The following is a 21,999-nucleotide window of genomic DNA, read 5'->3' as shown; positions in this document are numbered from 1 at the left end:
TATGAGGAACTATTTTTTTCTTCCATCCTCCTCCAACTGCTAATAACCTTTCAAATGATCACATCCTCAACATAAAAGGAAAAAGGCTGAGGCATGTATCATTTATTGAACACATTCTGTCTAGTCCTTTACAAATTATCTTAATCCCCACAAAAGCATAATGGCTTAATACTGTATTTCTAAGGAAGGAATTGAGGAAACAGAGGGCTAACAGAGCTTAGCTAAGATCATCTAAACAAGTAAGAATCCAAAATAACCCCATAGCATTCTGTATTTTTTAATTTTTTTTTGTTTTTATTTGTTTTTGTTATTTATTTTGGGTTTTTTTATTTTGCTTAAGAGAATCTTAAGCAGGCTCCACGCCCAGTGTGCAGCCCAAAATGGAGCTCGATTTTACAGCCCTGAGATCATGACCTGAGCTGAAATCAAGAGTCAGATGCTTAACTAACTGAGCCAACTCAGGTGCCCCAGCATTCTGGTTTGTTTTTTTTTTTTTTTAAATAAAACATGGCACAAGATGGACAAGCTTTATAGTCAGGATGCCTAGGTTCAAATTCCAGTTACTCCACTAAAAATCTGCATGAACTCTTATGGATTTGTAAGGTCTTCGTTTCTACTTCTAGAGAAAGGGGATAATTGTATTACTTACCACAATAATAACAGAATTATAGGACATAATGTAAAGTGCTTAGAATTATATTTGGCCCATAGTGTAAAAAAAAAAAAAATCAGTGTTAGCTATTACTACTGTTGTTTTTATTTATATGTTATAATATGTAAACTGACAATACCAATTATATGTTCTCATTGTTTCCAAATCAACTTTTGGGTAAAAGCTTTGTAAAGCTTAATATACTTTCGATACATACTCAATAAATATTTGCAGACTACACGAATTTTTAAACAATTATTAAACCATGCTTTATTAAAAGAAATTCACTTGTCTATTAGTTCTGTTTCCTCTTTTGAGAAAACAATGCTTACTAACTTTCTTCCCTTTTTCAGGTCATATGAAACTACCATATGCAATGCCATATGGTAGTAATATGTCAAATAGTACAAAATACTCTTTTGACTCAAACTCATTTGTCTTCTGATAAACATTAACTCCCAGGTTTTAAAATGTCCAAAATGACACTTGTTATTTAAACACTAACCATTCTTAGGTCACAGCAACATGAAGTAAGTATACCATATCTGACCAAGCCACTTCATTTTATACATCTTTATGGCAAGAATTATAAAACATAAAATGCTTTAACTCAGAGATATAAACTTATCATACCCTTAGTCCTGCCTTAACTTTGTTAAAATTAGTGCCTGAAAAACTTCTGATAAATATGTCAAAAGAAGGGTGTTGAATGCTAGTAACAGTTTAGGCCCCTCCCAAAATGCTTGGGAGAAATAAGCTTTAAACAGGATAGATGAGAACTTACCTCAAACCCTTCAGTATTAAACCTCACAAACCAAGATTATGTCCACATCATTTACTATTACGCATGGAGACAGCACGCTGGTAAAAATATGTTAATAAAACAGTTGTCATTTCTGACACAGAAATAACCGGGCTTCTACCCAATCATTTCAAAAACAAAACAACAAAAAACCCCAAAACTTTGAGGCTTAACTACGTAAAAAACATTTTATTTCAAATCATTCCTACAGTTCTCCCCTTACTCACAGGTAATGTCACAGAACTAGTAAGTGGCAGAGCTGAAGGCCGAACCCAACGAAATCTGGGAGCCACTGTTTTGCCATAATCCACAATATGGTATACATTTACATCTTCCTCTTCATACACACATATTTTTTAAAAACTGAAGCAAAACCTTCATAAAATAATATTTAGTCTTACTCCATAGGATGTCCTCTGATATTTTTTTCTTTCTAACGTTAATGTCAATGCACTAAATTGATTCCAAAATCCATTAATAAATCTTATGGGCTCCAAACTACAGCACTGCACTACACTTTTTACCTTCTGTTTAAAATTCCTTTTAACTACTACAAGTCCAGTTTTGTTAACTACTACAAGTCCAGTTTTGAGGAGAACTAATCTCCTCAACCCATTAAAAACGGTCCTTAAGTAGATAAAACCCTTGCAAGCCCATCCTTAAATCTTGAATTGATCTGTTTCTCCACTACAACCCTTTGGAGGCACACCCATCTTACTTATTTATATTGTATCAAAAACTGCAGATGTTCTCCTTGGAGAACAACAGATCATTGTTGAAAGGAATGCGTTCGTTTTCACTGTTCCTGCTGCATCACGGAGGAACATTTAACATTCAGGCAAGTTTGGGGCAACAAAAACGACCTGAGCAGCTGCCCACGGTGCTGAAACAGAAGATGGAACAATAATTTTGGAAATTTACTACTGCCAGATTACGACAAAATAGAGGAATTCACCAAAAACTAGCAGAAAATACTCAGTGGCAGCCACTAAAGTTGCCTGAGTGCTTCTGGGATCGCTTGGCTTCTGTGTCTGCCCACTCCCTCACTGGGACTGAGTTCTCTTATCAGTGCGGGTCAACTCCGTAAGTGTCCTGGCAGAGCTGCCGGCTTTAAGAGGACGTGGACATGAAATCTGTCCCTACTAGAGTCACGTCCCACCTTCAACCTAAGCATCCAGTGGGGGATGGAAGGAGATTACAAAGAAAGGAGGTGACTGCCCTCCTTTTTTCAAAGGTTACACAGTCCCTGCAACTTAAGTCAAGTGATTTCATTCAGAGACTTCACTGCAGGTACTTGACCAAGAGACGCCTTCCGAACGAGCATCTTTCCAGGGTCCTGCCACCGCAGGATGGGAATGTGAGAAGCAAAACAGATAATACAACTTTAGATACGTACAAACTCAAAGGGTGGGGGTGGGGTGGAGGAGAGCGGGAATCGGCCCTCTGAGGACAGAGGGGTTTTTGCTTTTTGTAATCTTTTGCAAAAAGCCTTACTTCCTCCGCACCCAGCCTGGGGAGGAGCAGCAAAGACCTCAGCAGAGGGGCCGCCACAGAGGGCCGGCGAGGGGGTGTGTTCTCCCGGCCAGGCCGCGAGGGGGACAATCCCCTGCCCGGCAACGGCGAGGCCAGGTAGGCTCTTACCTGGAAGCCCGACCCCGCAACACAAATAGGCTCGCCCACCGCGTCGCTGCGGGAGAAGTTCCTATCCTGACTTCATGACTGAATATCCGCACCGACCCCCACAGCCGGAATCCGAGCGCGGACAACAACACCAAGGCTAGACGGAAGTCCCGCCCCACACGGCTCATTGGCCGGCACCCGAAGACAAAGAAAAGTCATTGGGCCACAGAGCTGTTTGCTAAGGCCCCTTCCCACTCCCACACAGCGCCTCTCTGCTTGCTCCAGCTGGCAGGGAAAAAAGCCCAGTTCGTGGAGTCGCGTTCTTGGCCGCGTGATCTGTCTTTCCGCGAAGGGAAGAGGAGGGTAGGGCGGGCTTCTGCAGCGCAGCTGAAGAATCCGCTTTTTGTCGGTGAGGGGGCAGGCTGCCTGAGGGGACTGGCTATGGAAACCTACCCCCCCACCTTTTGCTTCCAGGAGTGGAGGCCGTGGCGTCTGGAGGGGACCGTACCGAGCGCCCAGGGCCGGCCGGCTTGGTCCGCTCTGGCTTTGGGACGAAGCCGCCCGAGACCCAGCTGGCCGGCTGCCCCTGGGCGGGGTTGGCTCTGGCACCGACAAGTCTCTTCCCTGCACCACACTCACCCGACCCGCTGAAGGGGCGAGGACGAAACCTCATCCCCTCTGGACGATTTCCAGGCTGAGGTCCGGAGGGATGGGACCGAGACCCACCAACGCCTTAGATAGTGCCCGGGTCGCGTTGTTAGAGATGCCAGCAGCAGCCCGAAGGCCGAAAGCGAGTACCCGGACGCCCGGCTCGGAGCTGTGCTGACGTCAGCGTTCTGGGCCTGACACGCGCCATCCCCGGGACTCAGCAAAAGTCAACCGTGTGATTAAGCCCTAGGTCAGCCTTTTTAAAACCCCAGCCTCCTTTTGGAGAGCCAAAAAACCCCGCCCCCTACTGCCCTTCTGATTAACCTTCTGCGTACCGGATATTCCGATCTTAAACCAAACTACTTTGAAACTTAAATTGCCTCAATTAGAACAACAGCACTGATTAGCCAGTTGCCAACTAGCCACTTTAAAGAGGCAAGGTGGCTTAGTGTGAAGATTGCAAAAAGTCCTGAATTAGAATGCCAGGAAACCTAGATTCCGTCCTGCTTCTGCTTCAAAAGAAGGTGCCTTTAAAAGTCCATTACAGGTTTCACTTTGTTCGACCTTATCTTTTAAACAACGGAGGTACTAGAGGGGGTTATCACTTAAAAACACCTGTAGAACAACTCTGATGTAACTTGTAACACTAATTGCTCTGGGGATACCTGAGTGGCTGGGACACAGGAATGGGAGGAAAACTTAACATATTGTGTATGCTTTTGTGCCCTTTGAATTTTGAGTATTGTGAATATTACGTACTCAAAACTTAAACACGAAAAAATTAAAAATTACAGTAAAATAAAATTCAATAAAAGCCATCAGAAGGACTTTGCTCTCTTATGTATCTTATGACTACACATACTATATATTCTTAGATTTTCATCAGTTGTGAAGACATTCAATACTTAATACACAGACCTACCTTTAAGAAAGTCATAGATAAAAATCAGAATTAAGAGGGAAGGGGAGGGAGGAGCAAACAAAATCAGATTTGGAAATATTACATAAAGGCTGGTGTAATTAATGTAAACATAGTTACAATATCTTTATAAGCATTTCATTAAATTATCTCAAATTGGTTTTATGTTAAATCAGATTTTTTGAATGCCATCAAAAAAGCAATAATTAGGTGCATATTCTACATGTTTAAAAAAGAGGGGGACAGCTTTGTTTATTCCTTAAATAAAAGTACCTTGAGCACAGAACATTTTTTTAAGATTTATTTATTTTAGAGATAGAGTGAGCACATGCAAGCACGAGTTGGGGGGAGAGGCAGAGGGAGAGAGACTCCTCAAGCAGACTCCCCACTGAGCTCGGAGCCCCACTCAGGGCTCCATCCCAGAACCCTGAGATCAAATATGAGCTGAAATCAAGAGTCGGAGTCTCAAGGGACTGAGCTACCCAGGTATCCCTAGTACAGAACATTTTAATCTCACTTTATTCTTCTATTCAGATCACAATAGGTATAGTTCTCTCAGTTATGAACAAGGTAATGTGCTATTTGTACTGCATTTCTACAAAAGAATTGTGCTACACCCTGCAGAAGCAGCTATTCTCCCCACTGTGATGAATGAAGACAAACCGGAAGAATATAGACTGGGAAAATACACCAATTATTTTTTTTTAAGTATGTCAGACAGTAAGATTGATAGATATCTTAATAGTGGTTTTCAAGAACATGAACGGTTAACATGGCACATGATACTAATAGTCGCTAATTATCTCCTTATAAAAACAAATAAAAGAAAATAAGCTTTTAGGACTTTGTGTCCGACAGGTTTTACTTTACCTCCTCCTGAAAGTATAAACAGCATGTGAAACTGTAGCATTTCCTACCTCCAAAATACAGACAGAATACCAAATAACTAACTACCTAAAATGGCTTAGAAGTCGTTCTCCCTAAATAGTGACAAGAAAGCAGTGTTTTAAGTGTTGAGATTAACTAGAGATGTTAAAATGACTCTAAACATTATTATATTTAGAATCAGAAAAAAATGGTAATTTTAGAATCTTTTCATTTTGAAAAGAAAAGAAAATTATTACTGTGATAAAAGAAGGAATAGAATCCATAAAAAATCCATAGGAATTCATATATGTAGGAGTAGGCACATTTGAAAAAGTACCAAGAAGAACTAAAAACTGTTGTAGGGAGTTTTGGTCCAAAGATTAGAAAAGACTCCCAATTCTTTACCAAGCTCCAAACTAATGAATAAGTTCATCTTGTAAGATAGTAAGTGAAAAGCTCAGAACACAAAAGGACAAGTATCAGTCAGAAAGGTTTTTCTTTTTTTTTTTTTTTAAGATTTTATTTATTTATTCAACAGAGATAGAGACAGCCAACGAGAGAGGAAACACAAGCAGGGGGAGCGGGAGAGGAAGAAGCAGGCTCATGGCGGAAGAGCCTGACATGGGGCTTGATCCGACAACGCCGGGATCACGCCCTGAGCCGAAGGCAGACGCTTAACCGCTGTGCCACCCAGGCGCCCCAGTCAGAAAGGTTTTTCAACAAAGTTTGTTTGTTTTCAAGGGAATCAAAAAAGATCAGACAAAAAAAAAAATCTGTTTCAGGTTAAATGCCTTGAAAATGATCTGCTCATTGTTTCCCTTGGGATGAGTTGCCTCCCTTTCTTTATCTAAGATGAATGGCAGGGACACTTGTGTGGCTCAGTTAGTTAAGCACCTGCTTTTGGATCGGGTTATGATCCCAGGGTCCTGCGTTGGGTCCTGCATTGGGGTGCTTGCTCAGCGGGAAGCCTGCTTCTCCCTCTGTCTGTTGCTCCCCCTGCTTGTGAGCTTGTGCTCTCTCTCTGACAAATAAATAAAATCTTTTTAAAAAAAATAAGATGAATGACATACAACTTGAATTTTTCCTTTCTTATTTGGGACACTGAGAAGCAATCTTCCTCTATTTGCTAACAAAGTTATTACAAAATAAGCAAACAAAAATTTAAGTGACAAAATGGAGGGGGTGTGCAGAGGGACAAATAGACTCCCTACTGAGCTGGGAGCTCAACACGGGGCTCAATCCCAGGACCCTGGGATCAGAACCTGAGCTGAAAGCAGACACTTAGCCAACTGAGCCACTCAGGCATCCCAACCTATCATTTAAATGCAAGGGCAAAGTAAGAGATTTTTTTTGAAAGAACTTCTAAAGGATGTCTTCAAGAAGTCAAAAATTGAATGCAGAAAGAAGGGGTGAGATGCAAGAACATATGGAGAGCCAAGAAATTGAGTATAATTTTCAAACCAGTAGATGTAAAAAATGGAATAAAGCAAACATAATTACTCCATAGACTGGCAGGAAAGTTGAGGTGGGAAAGGGGCATATTGTAGGTATTATATATGGCAAATACAAATACAGTACAGAGGCCACAAGAAATATATCAGTCACCCTCTAAAAGAGGTAAATGGGATAAACTTGTCAGTTAAAAGATAGATTATCAGCTATATTCTTTTAAACAAGACATAATAACTAAAACTTAAAGGGCACCAAAAGGTTGATCGTAAAAGGAAGGAGAAGATATACAAAGCAGTTAAAAATCAAAAGAAAGCTGGTATTGCTTATTCTCAAGGCTTGCCTATCATTCCTTTCAATATTGCTATCTCCTATATCTAGCTCTTGATCCCCAGGTGATCTGTGCTCTCAAAGTATTCCCAGACTTTTCCTCGTCTCCCGCTCCCTCACTAATAATAACAACAGCAGTAGCAACCCTGTACTAAGTTTTTTACACATTTGATTAATCCTCATGACAACTTTAGTACCTACTAATGTGTTTATTCTTACAGACCAGGAAACTATGGTTCAAAGAAATTAAATAGCTCATCCACACTCGTGCAGCTAGTGAGAAATGGAATAGACCTCTTGGGTTCTGGAACTGGGATTTGAATGCAAGTCCATCCATATCAGAGCCTGAGTTCCGAACTGAAATGATAAACAATAAGTGGCCAACATAACATGAGAGGGAGGGCTCCAGGCTGGACCCAAATAACTCTCCTGGGTGAACTTGGGCAAGTAAAACCTCTCATTCCTCAGTTTTGTTTTGTTTTGTTTTTAAAGATTTTAATTTATTTATTTGACAGAGAGAGAGACAGCCAGCAAGAGAGGGAACACAAGCAGGGGGAGTGGGAGAGGAAGAAGCAGGCTCCCAGAGGAGGAGCCTGATGCTGGTGCTCGATCCCAGAACACTGGGATCACGCCCTGAGCTGAAGGCAGATGCTTAACGACTGAGCCACCCAGGCGCCCCTCATTCCTCAGTTTTATCACATTCTATCTCTGTATGGCTGTCCTGCCTCAACAACACCCCTTATCCGAGCCTAGCCCTCATTCTCCAACACATGAAATTCAGCTGTCTTACATCTCCAAAGCTTTTTCCAACTGTCGTTTAGAAAATTTCTAAATAAATGAATACAAGAGCATTAGTCTTGTTAAAAGTATATATTTTATAGGTTAGCTTCCGAAACCACAATGCCTTAAACGAAAATGAAATTTTAAAGATTTTTTTTTATTCATTTGAGAGAGAGAGAGAGAGCAAGAGCGAGACCAAGAGTGAGACCAAGAGCAGGGAGAGGGGTAGGGGGAGAGGGAGAAGCAGACTCCCCACTGAGCAGGGTACCCAATGCTCGATCCCAGGACCCCAGATCACGACCTGAGCCAAAGGCAGACACTTAACTGACCGAGCCACCCAGGTGCGCAGAAAATGAAATTTTAGATACTAAAATGAATGAGTGGAAAACCGGCAGTCAGGAGAAATCTTCCTAGTATCTCTCAACTATGATACCATTTAAACTAGTGCATCTCAAACATTATTATACATAGAAACACCTGGGAGTTTGTTGAAACGCACATTCTGATTCAGCAGGTCTCTGGTGGAGCCTGAGATTCTAAAGTTCCAGCCAAGGGCCCTGCTGATGCTGGTGATCCTCAGACCAAACTTCTAAATCATCTGTTCCTTTTACAGGTTAAGTCCATCTTCTTTAGTCTATTGTTTCTTTTCATGTGTTTCTTTGCTAAATAGCAAGTTCAAGAAACTGTAAAATCTGATTTTTAGTTGCCTCTTTGGTTGACCCAAGAGGGTATCCCTTACTTTCTTGCAAACTCTGCTATGCACTTACAAAGACATATTATGTTTAACTCAATATATCTAGGAGTTTTAAGATTGTCCAAACCTGCATGATTTCTTTTCCAGTTAAAATTAAAATAACAATAAATTACATTAAAAAAAAACTAACTAAAATGTACCTTAAATGAATCAGGAATAATATGAAGACAGGAAGTATATCAAGAATTAAGAATTCAACTTCCTTTTTTCAAACTTGTTTTGATTCTCAAGAAACTGGCCTACTGCAAAAAGGTCTAACCTGGCACTACAGACAAATGCTTTCTATGAAAGGCTTTTCTGATTACCAAGAACTATTTAGAAGTGGGAGACAACACAGTAAATCATTACACCTAATTCATATTCAAAGCAGAGACTACTAGCTTGCCTGGGTGGCTCAGTCAGTTAAGCCTCTGCCTTGGGCTCAGGTCATGATCCCAGAGCCCTGGGACCAAGACCCAAGTCCCATGTCAGTCTCCCTGCTCCGGAGTCTGCTTCTCCTTCTGTCCCTCCTCCCACTCATTCTCTCAATCTCTCTCTCTCAAATAAATAAATAAAATATTTTTTTAAAAAAAGCAAAACAAAATAGAGATTACTAGTTCTGAAACCTTCGGTAGGTTGAGAAATATGAAGCAAGCTTTGTGGTCAAAATAAGCTTGCATCTTTTCATTTGCTGAAAGATTATTTTTTAATAAATCTAACTTAAAAATTCATGAATTTTAAACTGAAGGTAACTCATTTTACTTTTATCACTCTACAAATGAAAAATGCTTAAAGATATCTATCATATCTCTATAGATTGTTTTGTTTATATATTTGATCATTTTCAAGAAAATTAGGGATTGCAAGATTGAAATCACTATTTTGTAGGACTATTTTTCATGGAAGTTTAAAGTATAATTTTCCTTTGATTTTCTTTCTATTAAATCGGGAAGCAGTTGACTCAAACTCTCCTTCTTTTTACAATTACTTTTTTAAAGATCTCCAAAGAGCTTTTAGTTCCTTGCTATTTAGAGTATGGACCAGGGAGTTTGTTAGAACTGAAATCTTAGACCCCATTTTAGAACTACTCTGTTAGAATCCACATATCAAGAGGCTCATCAGGTGATTCAAATGCGTATTTATGCCTTCTTAGATGAAAACAACAGAACTCAATGACAAATTTTAAAGTTACAAAAATAAAAGCAGAATTGTAGATTAAAAATAGATGCTACAATGAGACACCACCTCATCAGAATGACCAGTATCAAAAAGACAAGCAATAACAAGTGTTAGCAAGGATGTGGAGAAAAGGGATCCTTATGCACTGTTTGCGGGGAATGTAGATTGGTGCAACCACTATGGAAAACAGTATGGAGGTTCTTCAAAAAATTAAAAACAGAATTACCATATGATCCAGTAATTCCACTACTGGCTATTTCCCCAAAGAAAATGAAAACACAAATTGAAGGGATATATTCACTTTTTTTTTATGATTTTATTTATTTATTTGACAGAGAGAGACAGCAAGAGAGGGAACACAAGCAAAGGGAGTGTGAGAGGGAGAAGCAGGCTTCCCACCGAGCAGGGAACCCGGTGCAGGACAAGATCCCAGGACCCTGGGATCATGTCCTGAGCCGAAGGCAGATGCTTACCGGCTGAGCCACCCAGGTGCCCCAGATATATTCACTTCTGTATTTACTGCAGGGTTATTTACAATAGTCAAGTATGGAAACAACCCAAGTGTCCATCAATAGATGAATGGATAAAGAATATATGGTATTTATGATGTGGTATATATATGATGCAGCATATAAATACATATATATGCATACATGCACACATACATACTTACATACAACGAAATATTACTCGGCCATAGAAAAGAATGAAATCTTGCCATTTGCAACAACATGGATGGACCTAGAGGGTATTATGGTAAGTGAAGTCAGACAAAGAAAAAGAAATACCACATGATTTCACTTATATGTGGAATCCAAAAAACAAAAACAAAAACAAAAAATCAAATGAACGAACAAATCAAACAGGCTCAAATACAGAGAACAAACCTGTGGTTGCCAGAGGAGAGGTGGGTGGGAGGATGGGCAAAATGGTGAAGGGGATTAAGAGGTACAAACGTCCAATTATAAAAGAAATAAGTCACAAAGATGAAAAGTATAGCATAAGGAAAATACTCAACAATGCCGTGAAAACGTTTATGGTGACTATACATGGCAGTGATCACTGAGTAATGTATAGAATTGTCAAATCACTATATTTTACACCTGAAACTAATATAATATTGTATTTCAACTAACCTTCAATAAAAAAACAGATGCCATCAATTCTCTCTCAACACATCAGCATTGAGCATTTTTCATACCAAAGCGTATACTCCTAAGGTAATTAGTATTGTAAAGGATCATCAATCATTCAGTATTCCCATACAATACTATTTACCATGTGACATAAAGTTCTATTTCTTCTTGTTTTGTATATATCATATAACACGTCTGACATGTATCAATACATCATAAATCAGAAAATATTTTAAAATCAATGTAAACATGTGACTATTTCACAGTTTTTAAAAGGAACCTAAAGTAAGGGGTTAAACTGTAGTAGGGAGAATGCTATGACTCTAAATGCAGAAATAAGAATCAAGAATCATAGATTTCCATCTATGAAATATATGAGAGATCAGAGGACGAAAATATCAGTGACTGATTGTGACATAGTTGTTTCCTTCTTTACCCCAGTACAGATCTTGTAAAATTTTTTTCTTGCTCTTTCTCCCTTGGTATGTGTCATCTTCTTATTTACTTGTTTTCCCTGTATTGAACCTAATTCTGTCATACCATTATTCCTAACAAGCACTTCCTTTCCTATTTTGCTAGATTTGTCTTTAATTTTTCCATGCTTATCCCTACTATCTGACCATTCTCTTTAAACAAAGCTTAGCTATTTATTGCTTATGAATTATTGTCTTTGTCCCTCCCCACTATTCTTTACCTACCCTTAACCTTTCCTCCACTCCAAACACAGTGCCTGATACATAGTAAAGGCTCAGTGTATATGTACTGAATGACTAAAATGAATGAACGGTATATCTTTATGTCAGATCCAGTGTCTTTTCACTTCCATACCATCTATTTTGTTTGTACATCTCTTATCACACTTCATCCTATAATACAGTTCCTGGTCCAGGTGTGCTGGACAGCTACCATTTTCCATATCCATGGCAAATCCCTTAAGATCACATTCATCACCAAATTTTACAAAGACCTATCATATTCCACTGCAGGTAGGAGGCACCCAGTAGGCTAACTAAATTAATTTAAAACTCCTAGGAAAAAAACTCAAAAAGAGATTCTAGATGCTAAAGCAAGTTATTTCTAGACTGCAACTAAGAAAATTTTCAAGTTTATTCTTCATCAGTTCAAGCTGTCCCTAGATTGCTATGAGAGCTTCAAGTCTACTTATCATTTCATTATTACAAGGAAACTTTTAATGATATCAATCTACAATAATCTAGCTTGTTTATTCACACTGCAAGGCACTGACCACTGGGGATACAAAGGTGATTAAGATACTGCCCCTCCATGAAACAGCCACAGTCTAATGGGAGAGGGTAACACTGACATAATAAATGGAATGCAGTATAAAAGTTCCAATAGTTTAAAAATGTATGATGCAGTGATGGAATAGAGGGAGAGGTCAACTTTCCTGGAGAGATCAGGAAGCCCTCTTGAAAGGACTGAGTTAGGCTTTTTTTTTTCACTTTATTGTATTTCATCTAATTTAATTTTCTGAGTAGTTAATGCTTTCACATGGTTCAAAATTTGAAAAGAATAAAAAGATAATGCAAACACAGCAACAAATGCTGGTGAGGATGTGGAGCAATAGGAACTCTCATTCATTGCTGGTAGGAATGCAATTTTGTCAGCCACTCCAAAAGATAGTTTGGCAGTTTCTTACAAAACTAACCATACTCTTACCATACCATCCAGCAATTGTACTCCAGGGTATTTATCCAAGTGAACTGAAAACTTACATCCACACAAAAACCTACACATGGATGTTTATAGCAGCTTCATTCATAATTGTCAAAACTTGGAAGCAACCAAGACATCCTTCAGTAAGTGAATGGATAAATAAACTGTGGTACATCCAACAATGGAATATTATTTCATGCTAAAAAGAAATGAGCTATCGAGTCATGAAAAGACATGGAAGAAACGTAAATGCATATTACTGAGTGAAAGAAGCATATCTGAAAAGGATGTATATTGTGTGATTCTGACCATAAGACAGTCTGGAAAAGACAAACCCATGGAGACAGTAAAAAGATCAGTGGTTACCAGAGGTTACCATAGCATAAGGAAAAGGAATAAATGGCAGAGCACAGAGGATTTTAGGGCAATGAAACTATTCCAGATGATACTATACCAGTGGATACATGTCATTATGAGTTTGTTAAAAACCCACAAAATGTACAACACCAAGAGTGTACCCAAATGTCAAGTATGGACTTTGGGCAATGATGATGTGTCAGCATAGATTCACCAGTTGTAATGAATGTACCATTCAGTTTGGGATTTTGATGGGGGAAGCTGTAATGTGTGGGGGCAGGAGATATAAAGGTATAGCAGAACTCTATGTACTTTCTGCTTAATTTTGCTGTAAATCTAAAAGTTCTCTAAAAAATTAAGTCAGAAAGAAAGAAAGAAAGAAAGAAAGAAAGAAAGAAAGAAAGAAAGAAACACAGTGAAAAGTTTTGACCCCTAGCTGCTCAAGTCCTCTCTACAATGATTCTAGTTTCCTGAGTATATTTCCAGGGATTTTGAGGTCTATGCAAACTATCTGTATCATATATCATATCTATAGATATGATTTCCCTCCTTCCTCCTCCAATGGTAGTATACGTAACATTCTGTTCCACACCTTTTTCACCTAATGATATATCTTGGAGATTTTTACATATTGGTACATGGTTTATGTCTCTTACTGAAACATTTTGGCTAATATCTTGGCAAAGACATTAAATAACTATTGTGCTGATAATGAATATCCTTATCTTTTTCCAAACGATGCTGAATCTTAAAGGATAAACATGAATTAGAACTCTTTTGATTTTAAGTAACAGAAACCAACTAAAGCATGTTTAAGCAAAACGGGGGGAATGTATTATATAGAAAGAAGGTGTCTCACGATTCAAGGGCAACAGAAACCATGGGAGTATCCTCTTTCTGTGTCCTATGCTCCTCTTCATATGTCTGTTTCATTCTTTCTTAGCTTTCTCTGCCACTCAGTCACATTGGAGGAAGAAGATGATTCACTGACAGTCACTAAGCTGCATGTTACAGATCAAACCACAGTCACATTCTCCTTCAGTCCAAAAAGAAAGGATTCTGACAGTTCCATTCTGGTCCAAATAACTGTGATGATGAGAAAAGGGTCACATTACAAACATCACTGCTGGAGACAGAGGTAAGGAACAAGTCCTTAATGACATAATTTTGAGCTGGCCATTCACTCTAAAGGCAAGTCTACTACAGCATACAAAAATACACATGTATAAATAAACATGTATTTCAGGAAGCTACAAAGCAGTTGGTTGTGATTTCTCAAAGCATATGAGCTTCTTTAAGATCCTCTGCCGTAGGTTGGTTTCTCTGGAAGCAGAGCCTGAGACAGGGATTGAGATGCATATCAATTACTGAGGGAGTGCACAAGAAAAACTAGTCAAGGAGAGAGTTCAGCAGAGTTGGGAAGAAGAAAAAGTGGAAAAGAATGTAGTCTCAGGTAAAGTCCAGCCATGGCCTGATCTACAAGAGTCCTTTGCAGAGTTTTCACTCCTTCAGATGAGAAGTCAGGCCTTTTGTAGTCCCTCGGCCATCACTTACTGAGGGGGATGCCCAGCTTTTTTGTCAAGGCAGGTCCCATCAACTGAGGGAAATTCCTTGGAGAAGGAGCTGTAGCTATAAGCTTTCACTAGTCAACAATCACAGCAGCTTGTGGGGAGACACCAAAACAGCATCGACTACACCTTATGTTAATAAACTTTCTATCAAAACGTTGACAACATAGGGAGATATCATGATGTTGCAACGCTTGAAAATATAATACAAAAAGAGTTAGATCTACAAGGAAATCCTCTGCCCTTTTTATGTTTTCCGTCTTTTCAAATTTCTTGTGGTTGGAACTCAAGTTGGAAATCGGAACAGAATCAACCAACAGGTTAACATTTACTGAGCACCTACCATGTGACTCACATTGTGCTAAGTGCTGTTAAGAATAAAAAGAGAGGCGCCTGGGTAGCGCAGTCGTTAAGCGTCTGCCTTCGGCTCAGGGCGTGATCCCGGTGTTTCGGGCTCCTCTGCTGGGAGCCTGCTTCTTCCTCTCCCACTCCCCTGCTGTGCTCCCTCTCTCGCTGGCTGTCTCTCTGTCACATAAATAAATAAAATTAAAAAAAAAAAGAAATGCAAAATGAGGATTCTGTCATAGATCAGGAGGAATTTGAGGAAGAAGACAAGATTTACATACGCAAGCGAATACTCAGACATTACGGCACTAAACCAAGTATATCATATGGGGAGGGTCTTAGAATTAAGTTCCAGTACAATGCTTACTCTATTAACTTGAGTAATGGTGCTTAATATCTTTCCTCATTTATTGAGTGGAGTTTGAAATATTTTCCACCAATGCTAAGGGAAGTTGAAGAAGATAATAATGGTAAATTGTTGTAAATAACATAAAGGTAAGGACTAACAGACATGCCAACTATACGTTGTTATTGGTCAGATTCTATTACCCAGAGCTGGAAAGGGAAAACCACAGACATTTGGCCACACATTCATCTCCCTGGTGCAAGTGGACATTGTTCTGTAGCCCATGGCAGGATTAGAAATACCGCCAGGGAACAAGTACACAAAGTTGTTATGGAAGCCAGAATGCTTCAGCTCAGAGTTATTTACGGAGAACTTTCAGGATTATCACATTCAATAAAACCAAATCTGTTTTGCTTCACTGTGTGCCAGTACATTCCAATCACATATCTATTTTGAAGGGTCCTTTGATCAGCTGCATGGAGTGAATTTGGATTCAAGAGTCCCCGGATGGTGGTCACATCACAAAAGTCTAATTTATGTGTGGCATTTCTGCAATACATGTTTGGAGCTTGTTCACACTTGCCCCAACCATTGTCGAGTTTGCTGGCTTCTGTGCTATAGGAACAAGGTGGCTGTTGCCTGCCATTGGCGGGGAAACATTTCCTCCAACACAGCTGCTATCTGTGTTGCCCAGTACTCATACAGCAGGACTTGTCTCTTCCCATTCTCTCAGCTCAACTTTCAAGCTAGATAGTAACAGCTGCCTCTGGCCATCTTTTTTGTCCATAATTGTGAATTGGAATTTTTCCAGCTAGCCAATTCTTTGAAAAAAGTTGCAGGGTTGGGTTTTTTGTTTGTTTGTTTGCTTGCTTGCTTTGTTTTGTTTGTTGAGAGAATGAGAATTTTCATAGCCTTTGAGGGATTTTTATTAATGATTTTTTATTATATTATGTTAGTCACCATACAGTACATCCCCGGTTTGAGGGATCTTTTGAACCATTTGATGTTTCAGCAGATGGAACTGTGGAGGCTGTCAAGCTGATGATAAAGGTATGTACTTTGTATCTAAGCCACTAAGATGTACACTAATTTCAACCATGCAGTGGCTTTAAACTGTACATGGGGTAGAGATACTATTAGGTACATTTCAGCAAACAGGGAACTAAAACTATTTGAAAACATCATTATTTGCTTACACAACAGTTTGATAAGAAGATAGTAACTATGGAGGTGTTAGACAGGAAACAAACTGAGTCAGTAAATTCTCAGGAAAAAGAAAAAAAGTTTGACTTCTCTTTATGAAATGTGTGGGTTGTGCACTAGCCGGAGTATTACTGCAATTCTTCATCAAAGGACAAAAATAGGACATTAACCCTAAACTATATAAGTAGAGCATGCCAGTTGTCAGATGGCACATTTGGTGAGAAAAAACTATAAGAATACAAAGGATTTTGGAGGTGGAGAGGACTTTCAACAACTTCTGAGCTACAGCCTCTTTTGCATCCAGGGAAACTGAAGCTCAGAAAGGTTGACCATCTTACGTATGGTTACAGAACCAGAAAAAGAAATTCTTTGGATTCAGTAGCTTTCTTATAAATTTTTAGAAATATTCCCTCCACAATGGGAAATTAAGGCAAATATTTAGGTCTTGACCATCAGATGGTATTTAACTTGGAGATGATCATTCCCATTTGCTAAGGCACATTTACTGAATCACAGTTACATGATATTTGTGATACTGTGATTACTGTGATTACTGAAATCCAGATCTTCTAACACAGAGGCTCTTAACCTTTCTATATCATGAATCCCTTTGGCAGTCTGGTGAAACCTATGGACTCCTCAGAATGTCTTCAAATGCATACAGCAAAATACATACAAAGAAAAGGAAACCAGCTATATTGAAATACAATTTTCAAACATTAAAAAACAAATTTGTGATATAGTAACATGTGGGCTTCTTTATTAACACATTTTTGAATTTAGCAATGTATCTAATAACTATTGTAATTTCAAAGTAGTGATCGGTATAATATTTTGAGATTTCTGCAACAACTATAATGTGATATGAAAGTATCTGTGATTTCTATTGGTGACAAAGTCATAGGTATAGCCAACAACCGCTTCTTTAGTTTGTTGCCTACATACATAATTGAAAGAAAATCTCAGTTTCATTTAGAGTTAATAAAAACAAAATATAGTTTTTTCCCATCTAAACTCTATCCATAAACTTCTGGAGAGGTGTATAGGCTCTAAGTTAAGAACTCCTGTCTCGTACTTTTCATCTGACCAAAACAATCTTAAACAATACTCAGTGGAAAAAAAATGTAGAAGAGAAGAGATTATATTACTGGTCTAGTAATGTTGAGATACACTGTTTTCATAACATGCTATTGATTTTTAAGAATCATTTCCACATTCCTCTCTCTGAAGATGAACAGGGCAGGTGGTATCTGGAGCTGATGTATGCTGGAGCAGCCCTAAAGGACAGCTGGAGTCTTGCTGATGTTGGAATATCTTTTGGTTCAACTCTCAAATGCTTTGTTAAGGTATGATGATCAGAATAACAATTGTCCCAGATACCTACCTCATTTTGAATAAAGTTGTGGATAACTCAACAAAAGTCATTTCATAACTTAGGAAGAAGTTTTCTCTTCTTGCCTTCTCCTCTCTTCTATTTGTTTAACTGGTCTTATGCACGATTTCTGTTGTACAGGGAAATAAGGTGTAGAGACTGGATGGTGTTCCCCTTGTTTACTCTTTATCTGCCTTCCCTCCTCTATCCCCCTTGTTGCTGCCCCAGTCATCCTAGAACATCCCACAAACCAATATTGGAATGAGGGCAAGGGGTGGATCTGAAATATTGATTTAGAAGGAAAATTTGATCACTTCCTTGGATCCACAATGGATTAGGGCAGGGGAGTGAGGAGAGGGAAGAAACAGTAACAATAAGAATGAAAGGGCAATTTCTACATCCAAATCCAGCCAAAGTAGCCATTCATGAATTAGGTGTACATACGTACACCTATAGCCTTTTCCATTTATAGTGTCCTTAATTAGTGGCGCTTAATTGGGGGTCCATGGATGGGCTTTAAGAGCTTTACAAAACCCTAAAATTACAAAATATGCAAAATTATGTGCCTAGAGATTTTCTGGGTGGAGGATCCTTAATTTCTAACAATTTCTTCGAGACAAGTGGCCTAAAGAGTTTAAGAGCTGATCTCTAGGGAAGAAATGTTATTCAATACTAATTCTTTATCCTATATGAAAACATGAGCGTCAAGGAATCAAGCAACTAGGTACACATTCTCTGCTAAATGGGGCACTAATTTTCTCATATTTAGCACTTAAAATTTTTTTATGATAACCAAAGCTAACTTTTTTGTTTTTTAATATATTTCATTGATTGACTAAGTGGGAAGTCTATGTTTCAAGAAAATCTAAAATATTTATTACTAACTAATAAAAACAGGACACAGAAAAATTAGCATTGTGTGATCCTACATAAATAAACAAAAATAACATATTTGTACATGTGTTTGTAATGTTTTATGAGCATTTATTTGTGTATTATTGTTATATTCTTGAAGAATGTTTAATTATCAAAAAGGTAAATAAAAACAACTCTGATTTCTTCTTTTCTCCTTCTGACACTAAGAAAATTATAGTATAATACTCTTTTAGGCACACTAAATTCCATCTCATTTCTTTTTTTTTTTTCATCTCATTTCTTAAATGTCTTTCTTTATGTCTTTAAATATATTTATATACTATGTTTTTGGTACTATATAGGATAAACCTTCTAAAATATCCTGGAATTTTCCAATGCCAATAATGATGTTCGAGACTTTGTTGTTTGCTTACTTGGAGAGAGTGGCATAAGTTTACTACTAATATTTGAGCTGCTGGAGGGATGGGATTGAACCACAGCTATTCAGGGATGTAGATAGTGTGTGTTGAGAGCATGAATAGGATACTATTATTTAACTCAGCACTGGCTTTATTTTCCTTAATTAAAAAATTCTAACTTTTATTTATTTTTAACTAGGTTGTACATTCACATAGATATGAAAGATATAAAAAGCATATACAGTAAAAAGTCTTCTCCCACCTCTGGCCCCCAGTTTTCCTCCCCAGAGGCAACCTATTTCATAGTTTTACTTATAAAAATATTTCATAAATTCTGCCAATAAAGCCTCATATATCACAGTGGTGCAAGCTGTCTTTGCACTGAACTCTAACCATTCCCTGGAGTTTAAACTCCTAATGGAAAAAAATAGAGTATAGAGGTAAAATGGGTTTACTCAAGAGAGGCAGAATATAATTATGCATCACAGGACTGGCCAACGTGTAGGGTTTAAATAAAAACTCTCAAGATCTATGGAAATTTTACTGATCCTAATCTTCACCTTCTCCAGTGGTTTTGGGAAGAAAAATAGTACCTTGAATCTGAAGGAAGAGAATTACCTGCAAAGACCATAAATATTGGGTTTCATCCTGACTTAATTACTGTTTAGATTAGACGATAGAAGAGGCCTATTTAAAAAGTCCACACTATTTACTGTGTATGTATGGATAATAAAAGCCCAAACGGGCTTACAAGAACAAAAATACTTCATGAAAATATCCCATGCCTCAGAGAATGCAGTCCAACCAGTTCTAAGCTGTCTAATCTATTTTAGGTAACAAAAAGCTGCATTCTAAGTCATGTTGTTGCTTTATTGAATAATTAGATATATACAAATTTAAGTAGTACCTTTCCTATTTAACTATGCTATTTAATGCAAGTAGTTCTACCTTCTGAGAATTTTGGAAAGCTAGTCTCTTCATTTATTTTGGTACAACTTAGACATATCAAGATGTAAACCAAATGCTTCTGCAAAGTTTAAAAATTTGCCAAGTAAGCAATTTTCTTAAAAAAAAAAAAAAAACACACAAGTAGAGGAACGCCCGGGGGGCTCAGTTTGTTAAGCGTCTGCCTTCAGCTCAAGTCATGATCCCAGGGTCCTGGGATGGAGCTCCGCATCAAGCTCCCTGCTCAGTGTGGAGTCTGCTTCTCTCTCTCACCCTTTAACCCCCCAGCTCACGCGCATACATGTTCCTCTCTCTCTCTCAAATAAATAAATAAAATCTTAAAAAAAATAGAAGTATACATCATGTGATGTGAAATAAATCCAAAATACTTGGTTTCTTTAGCGTGCTTATATTTTGTGTGAATTACAAGGTTTTGCTTGTGTGAAAAGAGGGAAAGACATAAGAAAATTAAGAGGTGATCTGCTCCTAAATACATTTTTTAAATAGTCAATATATTTTCCAGTTTCCATGTTTATTATACCTTCTCCTTTAATAGTAATGTAGACACATTTGGAAAAGTGAATGGGGGAGCAATATGAGAATAGTGGGGAAAGAATATTGTATTAATTTTTCCTTCTCAGGGGAAAAAGTTCTATAGAAACCATAAGAAATATCTTCTATAGGATATATATCCAAGTTCTATTAACCCAGGAGTCAATCCTGCCCATTCATTGCTGCCGCTGCAGACGCTGTTCCCTATAAACCGTGACATGATGCAGTGGAAAGGCCTAGGTCATTGCCGGGCATGCAGAAGTACAATCTCATTTGCCTCCTTCATTCTAACCGGTGTTATTGTGGAAACTATTGCTTGACTTTTGTTCACTGTTGGCACCCAGTGCCTAAAATACTACCTGGCATATAGTAGGCTCTCCATAAAAATGTGATGAATAAATAAGTTGACAAAGGCCTTGAGAGGTAAAGTTTGAAAATTAACAACAGGTATGATTGTTATCAGAAATGTCATAGCAAGGTATTGAGATACATTTCAGCAGTTTAGATTCCCTCCCTTATCGTGGCATCTCTCCTCCCTCTGTACCCTCAAGGCAAGGTGTTCCTGCGTCCTTGCCCTTTTTCCTTTCCAGCAGCAGAAACAAACCCTGGACAATTGAAGCAGAAAATAAATGTATTGAAAGTAGTTCACAGTCTTGACAGGAAGACTAGAGAATCAGATTCAGAGAGTCTGCAGCCAGAAACAATGTCTTAAGCATGCCCCAGAACTAGTCCAGGAAGGCCACCACTGCAGCCATCTCTGAGCCCTTCAAGCTGGCATTGGACACTGCCACCAGCCCTGCCCCCAGACCAGCAATGCTTCAGATCTTCCACTGCCAGGGACGATGCCCTGTGTCTGCTGCTTCTCTGCCTTACTGACTCCTAATTCAAAGTAGGGCTGGTGGGTAGGCCTGACTGGGAACACTCTGGTCACATGTCCAGGCCGTGCTGCAAAGGGAGCTAACAAACAACTCTTTAACAGGTCATGCCTTCCAAAGTGTGAGGTGGAGGACGCCTGAGTGGCTCAGTCAGTTAAATGTCTGACTCTTAATTTCAGCTCATGATCTCAGGGTCATGAGATTGAGCCCTTTATGGGGCTCTGTGCTAGGTGTGGAGTCTGCTTGGGATTCTTTCCATCCCTCTTCCTCTGCCCCTCTGCCACCTCTCTCTCATCTCTCTCTCTCTTAAAAAAATATAATAATAAAATAAAATAAAGTATGAGGTGGGCTCAGTCTCTCTAACACTCCT

General features: G+C 38.7%; 2 protein-coding genes across 4 annotated transcripts in view; one reads left to right on the top strand and one right to left on the bottom strand.

The window, feature by feature from the left end:
• The window catches only part of RNF13 (ring finger protein 13), a 165,790-nt gene extending 161,838 nt beyond the window's left edge, over positions 1-3,952 (bottom strand). The window contains exon 1 of one of the 3 annotated variants that reach the window (XM_045812813.2): positions 3,714-3,952. The gene's annotated coding sequence lies outside the window, so the exon portion shown is untranslated. Of the gene's footprint in view, positions 1-3,095; positions 3,634-3,713 lie in introns of those variants that run through there. The other 2 variants (XM_087870278.1, XM_045812806.2) reach the window with 2 other exon arrangements.
• A 10,291-nt stretch (positions 3,953-14,243) lies between these two features.
• ANKUB1 (ankyrin repeat and ubiquitin domain containing 1) overlaps positions 14,244-21,999 on the top strand; it is a 33,679-nt gene continuing 25,923 nt past the window's right edge. Inside the window, 3 exon segments of the mRNA XM_087870328.1 lie at positions 14,244-14,287; positions 16,365-16,458; positions 17,814-17,957. Coding sequence (XP_087726454.1) covers positions 14,244-14,287; positions 16,365-16,458; positions 17,814-17,957 — 282 coding nt within the window.

This window comes from Ursus americanus, chromosome 20 (genome assembly GCF_024610735.1).
Source record: "Ursus americanus isolate L20-20 chromosome 20, mUrsAme1.1.p, whole genome shotgun sequence".
Classification (NCBI taxonomy): domain Eukaryota; kingdom Metazoa; phylum Chordata; class Mammalia; order Carnivora; family Ursidae; genus Ursus; species Ursus americanus.
The sequence above is the reverse complement of the archived record's forward strand: the minus strand, read 5'-3'. Positions and strand labels throughout refer to the sequence as shown.